Source organism: Ochlerotatus camptorhynchus, unplaced genomic scaffold (assembly GCF_037179485.1).
Source record: "Ochlerotatus camptorhynchus isolate MF236.1 unplaced genomic scaffold, CSIRO-AGI_Acam_v1.1 ptg000504l, whole genome shotgun sequence".
NCBI classification, from domain to species: domain Eukaryota; kingdom Metazoa; phylum Arthropoda; class Insecta; order Diptera; family Culicidae; genus Ochlerotatus; species Ochlerotatus camptorhynchus.
In genome coordinates, this window is record NW_027040989.1 from 217593 (window position 1) to 226966 (window position 9374).

At 43.2% G+C, this 9374-nt stretch overlaps 1 protein-coding gene across 1 annotated transcript; it reads left to right on the forward strand.

The window, feature by feature from the left end:
• The first annotated feature begins 1128 nt into the window (after positions 1 to 1128).
• LOC135712840 (uncharacterized) lies at positions 1129 to 2747 on the forward strand. The gene is made up of 2 exons (XM_065235903.1): positions 1129 to 1332; positions 1623 to 2747. The coding sequence occupies exons 1-2, from the start codon at positions 1129 to 1131 to the stop codon at positions 2745 to 2747; spliced, it is 1329 nt and encodes a 442-aa protein (XP_065091975.1).
• Positions 2748 to 9374: the final 6627 nt, after the last annotated feature.

Consider the following 9374-nt stretch of genomic DNA (forward strand, 5'->3'; position numbering starts at 1 on the left):
ACACGGGAGCGGTACTCCTTGGTTGTTTTTGATTCTTTTCTCGGTCGTCTGGATTTGCACTTCTTCTTGTTGAGCTGGTAGTGGTTGTGGGTATGTCTGAGCGTCAAAAAAAAAAAAAAAATAAAAGCAGACATGTGCAATTCCTGGATGAGTTCAATCCAGATGTCCATGCGGGTCAAGTGCAATCGCGGTTGGATAAAATCGATGCGAAGTACGATGAGTTCGAGGAAGTACAGATTGCTGCGGTGGATGCTGAAGGAATCTACGATGAGGAATACGGCAAGACTTACGTGGAGTTCGAGAAAATCTACTATGCGCTTCGTGCAGCTTTGATAGCGAAACTGCCAACACAGGCTTCAGGACATGAGTTTGACAACACAATGGCACGGAATGCCAGCGCTTTGGGTGCTCATACCGGAGTTTGACTGCCGCAGATATCGCTTCCGGAATTCGATGGTGACTCCAAGAGCTGGTTGTCATTCAAGTCAACCTACATTTCATTGATTCATGAGCTGAGTGAAGTCCAAAAGTTTCAAGTCGGCGCTCAAAGGTGAAGAAGCCAAACTCATCGAATCGTTGACGCTCACCAGCGAGAACTATATTATTGCGTGGGAGACGATTTCGAAGCGGTATTCAAATGAGTATCTCCTTAAGAAGAGGCATTTGCAAGCGTTAATGGAGTACCCTAAGGTGGAGAAGGAGTCAGCATCGGCCATACATGCATTGGTCGATGAATTTGAGCAAAGGTTGAAAATCCTGAAGCAGTTGGGAGAGAAGACAGATCACTGGGGCGCTTTGGGAAGACCACGCTGCTTCAACTAAGGATCCAACTTTTGCATTCTTCGTGGAGTTTATGGAGAAGAGGACAAGGGTGTTAGACGCAGTTTCATCGAATGCTGTCGAATCAAGGAGCGGTTTGCAGAAGACTGAGGTCAGACGTCAGAAAGTGATCGTTCATGCTGCTGCGGAGAACGAGAGAAGTGTTCCAAGCTGCTGCTGTTGTGGAGATAACCATTACTTGGGTCGATGTGGAAAATTTACTGCGATGACTTTTAAGGAGAAGCTGCAGTTCGTGAACAGCAAGCGATTGTGCAGCAACTGTTTGAAATCCAGGCATTGGGCTCGAGAATGCAGTTCAAGTTCAGCTGCCGCGAATGCGGAAAGAAACACAATTCGTTGATTCACCCTGGATTCCCTCTGAGCAGTTGTGGTGGAAGCAGTTCTCAATCCTCTGGAAAATCAATGAAGAAGGCTGATGGAAAGGCGTTATCGTCAAATTTTGTCACAAACGACGAAGAATCAGAACAAGAGGACGCGGAACAGCGGGAAGCGGTAGGAACATACAACGTAGGGACTACAGCGTTTTCTTGTCTACTGTTGTACTGGTCGTGCGAGACCAAAACGGAGGGAAACATCTAGCTCGAGCCTTGCTCGACAATGGGTCGCAGGTAAGCATCATGAGTGAGCGCTTATGCCAAATACTCAGCTTGAAGCGACGGGCAGTCAACGTTCCTATTTGCGGCATTGGGCAAGCGGAAACAAGGGCGAGATTCCTTGTAAAAACTGCAATCAGCTCTAGGATCAAATACTTCTCAATTGGAGTGGAATTCCTAATTCTTCAGAAGGTGACGTCAGAATTGCCTTCAGTTCACGTGCCAACGGCCCACTGGAACATTCCAGGCGATATTCAGTTGACAGATCCGGAATTCAACACCAGCAGTCGGATCGATCTTCTAATCGGAGCTGAACATTTCTATCGGTTCCTGTCTGAGCCAGAAGTCAAGCGGATTTCCCAGGGGACTGGACTTCCAGTGTTGATCGATTCGGTATTCGGGTGGATCGTGACCGGCAAAGTGTCAGATACGTACAACAATCCAGTCAGCTGTTTAATTTCGGCAGCGCCAGACAATTTGGAGATTCTACTACAGCAGTTTTGGGAGATAGAGAGCAACGAGGATCAACCGGCATGGTCCAAGAAGGAACGGGACTGCGAAGAGCATTTCGTGAAAACAGTTAGCAGAACGGAGGAGGGACGTTACGTTGTTTGCTTGCCAAAGCATGTTAACTTCGCACAGATGTTGGGCGACTCCAGATCAATGGCGCTTACACGGTTTTTAAGGCTGGAGAAGCAGTTAGAACAAAATTTAGAGATGCGTAAGCAGTACAATACTTTCATGCAAGAGTATCTCGATCTAGGGCAAATGAGGGAAGTTCGTGAGCACGAACTTCGAGGGAAGGATAATGCGATGAATATCCGAAAATTCTTCTATTTACCCTACCACGCTGTACTGAAGGAATCCAGCTCTACAACCAAAGTACGCGTTGTATTTGACGGATCTGCTTGCACGGATAGCGGATATTCGTTGAATGACGTTCTTCTAAAAGGTCCTACGATTCAGGATGAATTGCTATGTCTGCTGCTACGATTCCGGAAGCATGAAGTGGCGCTGGTCGGAGATGTAGAGAAAATGTACCGACAGGCATTGGTACACGAAGCTAGCAATGCGCTAGTGAAAGATTTCTACGTGGATGACTATATTGGTGGAGCATCCAGTATAGAAGGAGCCATCCAACTACAGAATAATCTAGGCACTCTACTAAAGAAAGGAGGATTTGCTTTGCGAAAATGGTGTTCAAATCGGCCAGAGGTTTTGACTGGTATCCTTGCCGACCAACTAGGAACAAATCTATCGATTTCATTCGAAATCAGTCCGGAAGAGAAGGTGAAAACTTTGGAAATCACCTGAGAGCCCGGGACTGATCAATTACGCTTCAACTACGACGTAGCGGCAAATGAGCAAATCTGGACTAGAAAGAGCATCTTGTCTGCTATTGCCAAACTCTTCGATCCATTGGGATTGATTTCTCCACTAATCGTTGCGGCGAAAATTATCATGCAAGAGCTTTGCTGAAGTCTGGATGGGATGAGCCTGTTCCTTCTGACATCGAGAAGAAATGGAAGGCTTTCCATTCCCATTTGATTTTAAGTGCGGGCGACGGATCAAGCAGGAAGCGTGCGGATTGAGCTACTCTCGTCGAAGTCACGCGTTGCGACACTTAAGAGATTAACTTTGCCAAGGCTGGAACTCTGCGCGGCTAGAGAAGCTGCTCGTCTTCACTCCGAGGTGATAAAGGCTCTCTGTCATTGGATAATGTACGCTCTATCTTCTGGTCAGACAGTACCATTGTCTTGCATTAGTTACGTGCGCCTCCCAACTCATGGTAAACGTTCGTTGCAAACAGGGTTTCGACTAATCAGACGCTTACGTACAATCATCCATGGCGACATGTTGCTGGAAAGGAGAATCCTGCTGATTTGGTATCTCGGAGATTACCAATAGATGATTTTCTGCAAAGACAGCTGTGGAAGAAGGGACCGTTATGGCTACAGGGCGCTGAAGAAACTTGGCTGAATAAGGTTACAGAATCGAGCTTCGCCGACGAAGCGCTGGAAACCCGTAAGGCTGTCCACAAAGTTATCCTTGCGCCAGATCCAAACGAGATTTTTACTCTGCGTTCTTCGTTAATCCCACTTTTGCGGATCGTTGCTTATTGTCCTCGATTTTATCACAACTGTCGTCATCTGGATAACCGCATAAGTACCGCTTATTTGACTGAGGAAGAGATCCAGTCGGTAAAACTGGTCCTTGTTCGAATCGTGCAGGTTGAACAATTTCCTGAGGACCTTCGTAACTTACAGAGACAGCGACTAGTTGATTGTAAATCCGATCTCAAGCGGCTATCTCCTTTTCTCGACAACGACGGTATAATCAGAGTTGGCGGACGTCTGAGATATGCCAATGAAGGCTTTGCTACCAAACATCCTGCAGTATTGCCAAGTTATCATCCCTTTACGCGATTGGTAGTGCAGTTCCATCATGATAGAAACTTCCATTGTGGACCGCAACTAACGCTGTCTGAAACGCGTCAAGAGTTTTGGCCAATTCACGGTAAGCGTGTCGTAAATTCGTTGCTCCAAAAATGTGTTCGTTGTTTCCGTACTCACCCAAAAACCGTTTAGCAACCGATGGGACAACTTCCAGCAGGCCGCGTCCGCCCAGAAAAACCATTCCTGATAACCGGAGTGAACTATTGCGGACCCTTCTATTTGAAGCCTTCTCGTCGAAATGCTGCATCTCCAAAGGTGTATATCACAGTCATTGTCTGCTTTTCTACGAAGGCAATGCATCTAGAGATTGGATATGATATATCAACGGCTGGATTTCTATCCGTCTTCCAAAGGTTCATTGGCCATCGTGGAATCCCTGCAGAAATTCACTCCGATAACACTAAACACTTTGCTGGAGCTCATCACGAGCTCAAAGCGTTGTATGATCTTCTGAATAACAACGAAAGCTGGACGGCTATCAGCAATGAGCTTGTTCTGCAAAGAATATCTTGGAAATTTATCCCACCACGCGCTCCCAATTTCGGAGGACTGTGGGAAACTGCAATGCGCTTCGTGAAAACCGCCCTGACACGGGAAATCGGCCTTCAAAAACTATGCCAAGAAGATTTCACCACGATATTAGTGCAAATCACCGCTGCACTGAATTCAAGACCCTTGTCAGACGATCCCTCCGAATTTTTAGCGCTTACCCCGCGCTTGATTGGTTCAGCCATGAAAGCCCTCCCAGAACCCAACCTAATAACTATCCCCACAAACCGCCTTAACCACTACCAGCAAACGCAGCAAATGTTCCAGCGCTACTGGCAACTGGAATTTGCCTACCAGTCTCCTGTGGATTGGCAATATCATCGTGCTGAAAGAGGACAAACTTCCACCATTGTTCTGACCACTTGCGAGAATCATCGAGATGCATCCTGGATCAGATGGAGTCGTGCGCGTGGTTACGGTGAAAACGTCGACGGGAGTCTACAAGCGTGCGGTCAACCGAATCTGCCTGTTGCCTACCGAGGACGAAAAAGAACGGGCTGCAAGAAACTCGACGCTGCCATCAACTTAGGACATGTAGAATTAAGAATTTTGAATTTATAATTTTGAATGAATTTATTGAAGCTAGTTCAAGGGGGCCGCTAATGTTTACTGTTAACTTGGATTTAAGGATAAAATTGAATGACTGCTAACACAAATTGAAATTTATAACTGTTATACACAATACACATTGAGCACCCCTACAGTTTTTGTACAGATACGCTAACACTAATAGACACTGATAAAGTTGATAACACGTACACAGGAATACAACACGACGTTAGGTTTAGGCATAGATAGATGTAGATAATAGAATCCCCAGTTAGTAGCCAACTGATTTCGAGGCAATAAACATTTTTTATACACCGAACCGCCACGTGTGTACAATAAAGCCAACTTTAAGGACGGATACGTTTGTCGAGGATACTCGAAAGGATATTCCGGGAAAAGAATGAAACGGGAGTAGAAAGAACGGTGAGCAGTAACATTATACTTGCGCTCCCTTGCGTGCTGTTTTCTGAGGTGGCTTCCGACACTCGTCGCATTTCAGAGACCCTGTGAGCGATCTCACTCAATGGTTGTGCGCTACTGTGGTTACTACGGTCGTGGTAGTGCACTGGTTCATGTAAACAGAATCAGATAGAAGGTGTCTTAAGAAAATTTGTTCAACAATCGATTTGTTAGGATGCTGTTCATAAGCTACGTGGACACTTTAAGGGTGGGAGGTTGACATGTCTTTACACATTTCCAACAAAAAAAAAATAATGGACGAACAGGAGGAGGAGGGTCTGAATTATCTTAAAATCTGCAGTGCATCTCAAAATTGCCCTGAATGGGCAATTTTTGAAAGACTGCGAGTAGATAGATTTTTGAAATCTTCGCTAGTGGTTGAACAACTATTTATTGATTTATCAGTATAGCTTTGGGCTTTATTGGCAGAGTAGGTATGCATGAAGTTTGAGTAATTTTAGTAAAACGGTCGATTTTCTATTTTTTTCAAATCAGGAGAATTATTTTCATTTTATTTTAATTTTTTAAATTAGGAGGATAGTAAAATGAGAAAATGTGTGTTTTTGGAAAATAGCTCTAACTTCTTACACATGTCCGCTTTGAGAAGCGTTGGAGAACGTTTGTGTGTTTTTGCTCCGCTGCGCACTTTTTTTTTGTAGAGCTCGTGCTATCTTTGTGCTGGCGTGTAGTTTTTCGGTGCTCGCATTTGAATAGTTTTGTGCATGCTTGGCATGCACAGTTGTACTCACCAACTGCTCATTTGTTAATAACTTTTCACTTAGTTATTGAAAATTGATTTTCTTTAAAGTAATTGATAGATTAGGATCATAGCTTACTAAAGATATGCAAAGAAAAGGTAAATCTTGACATTTGAATCAACACCAATGAATTTTTACAATTAAAGTCCGAGATGTGCAGCGAGCATTTCTCACTTCATTTTTACAACGCAAAAACAAATACAGTTTATTACTAGAATTAAAATCTACCTTTTCTTACGTACCTATTACAACCTCAAACTTTATTCTATCTACTGCTTCAAACAGAATTGCGCACACAGCAAAGTTATTAGCAAATGAGCAGTTTGTGACCAAAACTGTGTATGCCAAACATGGTTTTGTATCCCGGGCCTGATAATTTGATTGAGAATGGTTTGAGCTGATGTTTCCCCCCCTGTTTTCTATTATTAGATTTTTGCGATGACCATTGCTTTTGTGCACAGAGCGACTTGAAAAAGAAAAGTGATAGGGGAAATGTATGTAATGTTGGCCTAAGTGTCCCTAATTTGGGCCCAGGCTTCCAGTGCGCGCGCTACCGTATGCGAGACGCAATACGAATAGTCTCATAATCATAGCAGTCTCATGCGCAAGAGATTTGTAGCACTCTGTTTCTCTCTCTTCAGTTTTGTCGCATATCACATTCTCATAATGTCTGTGTGTCGCACTGTTTTGTAAGCACAGCACATTTCCGGATGTATGCGTTTCATGAGAACGAGTATCATGCAACGTCGCGTGAGCCGAAGCTCATGCGCTTTTCGCAATGAGACGTCGCTAAGCGACGTTTCAATGCGACATCGAAATAACAAACTCAACTGGAAGACCAACTCGTGTTCTTGATGTGGGGAAAGTGTTGTTTTGTTTTGGAAACGATGGAAAGCGACCTAGCTACTACACTCTTATCGAACATGGAGAAGAGGCGTCGGATGGTTATGACCAACAAAGTTTTCCTAGCGGCAATTTTCGTTGATTAAAGGATTAACTTGAAAAATAGCCCATTCATAACGAACGAAGTAAGAGATGTGGCTTTGGTAAGCGAAATGTACAATCAAGTTGTGGTTTATTTGCTCGTTAATATGTTTTTTTTTTTATTTCACCGAGGGTCCACGGTACTAACACTAGGACTATTTAGAAATCTGTCGTCGCAAATTGATTGTTTCAATTCAGCATCATGGTGGCTGATATGAACTATCCTGTGAGCGCTAACACATCTGAAGAATTCAGTTGCTGCCGTAGTAAGTTTTGTTGATTGACAGGTATTCAATACAATTCCTGAAGCAAGAAGCTTAGCAACAATCCGTAATACAGATATGACACAAATTGTTCCTAAATTTATTACTTTAACCTCAATCCAGCATTTCGTACCTACGTACACTGTGGTGCAAAGTTGATCGGATAAAGGTCGTTTTCATACAAACTAGCCAAGTTTAACATGTTATAAATGTGTTCTGTTATGATCAATTGGGCTGAAATTTTGACGCAAAACTACAAATATGTTGAATTTCACGTGTAAGAAATACCAAATTTTTTGAAGCACCTGCTGGAAGGTGACCTTAAAAATAAAATTTGTGCATAGCTGATCGGACAAAGGTCAATGGAAAAGCAAGTTTTGTGTCAAAATGTTCAACTCCATTGATCTGACAGAACACATTTACAACATGTTAAACTTGGTTAATTTTTAAGTGCAGACTTGTGTGTATGCAATGAGAAGTCACCACCAACGTTTTTGCAGCAAAGTAGACTTCTGCGTTGAAAATAATCCCTTAAAATAGTGTTCACTCAAGCCAGACAAATAAAAATATGAATCTTCAGAGTTCTATCATTACTAGCGTGTTGATATGATCGGTCAAGTCAGACCGAAATGTGAATTTTTTATTTGATTTAGAGAAAAACGAATTTAAAGTTGGCTGTTCAATATTGTGTCTTATGTAATGGGAAAAATCATTTGACCGTTTTCTCGTGCTACTCTAATTTTTCAAATCTGGCTGAAAATTGAAATGTAGCTGAGGGAATTCTTGATCTTATTTCATTTCTTTTATTTAACGTCGGTCTCTGTTCCGCAATGTAGTGCCAATCACCGACGGACATCGATTGCCATCCATTGATGGCAATCGAATGTGCAGGAAGGCAGCTTCCACACCTGCGTAGGATATCGCACCCATTCAACAACACACATGGGCCGGGACCAACGGCTTTACTTCCCTTCCGAAGGAAGACGTGACCAGAGATTTTTATGCCTCAGAAAAATCCCACCGACCTCGGCTGGGATTGAACCCAGACCCATTGGGGAGTTAGAAAGCAGTCACGCTTACCACTACACCACCGGCGCCGGTTCATTCTTGATCTTATGATATCATTAACTCATTTTTTGTTTTTATTTTGCTACTTAGTCCCTTCTGACTTAAGGCCGACCATATGATCTTGTATAGTATAGTGCTGTTTTACATTCAAAATCGTCCATTTATATTTTTACTGGTCTGAGTAAAAGTATTCTGAGGGATTCTGAGTTTAATTTGGTGCAAATGCACAATAACTTGTTTATTTTTCCACCAAATGGGCTGAAAGCTTCAGAGGCTTCAAAAAAAATGTATTTTAGAAGATTTCCGCATAAGGACTTGTTGAAGGACACATAGTTCCACAGATATTCCGGTATTATTTGGGTGCTAACATGCTAACGGTATCCCAACTACCGTAAGGTTGCCATCCATCGCTCACGTAGCCTTCCTTTACCTTCCTTTAGCATCCTTTCGACAAGCAATTGCGTCTTCCTAGGATCATTAGTGGTGATCTTACGGTGATTCCAGTATATCTCTGGAACCATGAGTTGAGTCTGCTTGAATCTATACTAGAAGATATTTCTGGAACCATCTAAAAACTTTACCCCATTTCAAAATCCACATGTGCAAAGGGCCACAAGTCTTCTGTGAACAAACCCTTGCAGTCCCTTATCTCGTCACCCGACAACATCACTTATGATGGGACCGCGAGAGTCAAAGCATGCGAAACAGCGCACGGCGATGGCGCCCTGAGAGAGCGCATTGAGATGTTTCAATGAAACAGTCGCATGTGATTGAATACATGCGTCGCATTGAGAGAGCAATGCGATGAGACAAACAAAAATTGAAACGCTCGAATTTGTTGAGAGCGTGTAGCTT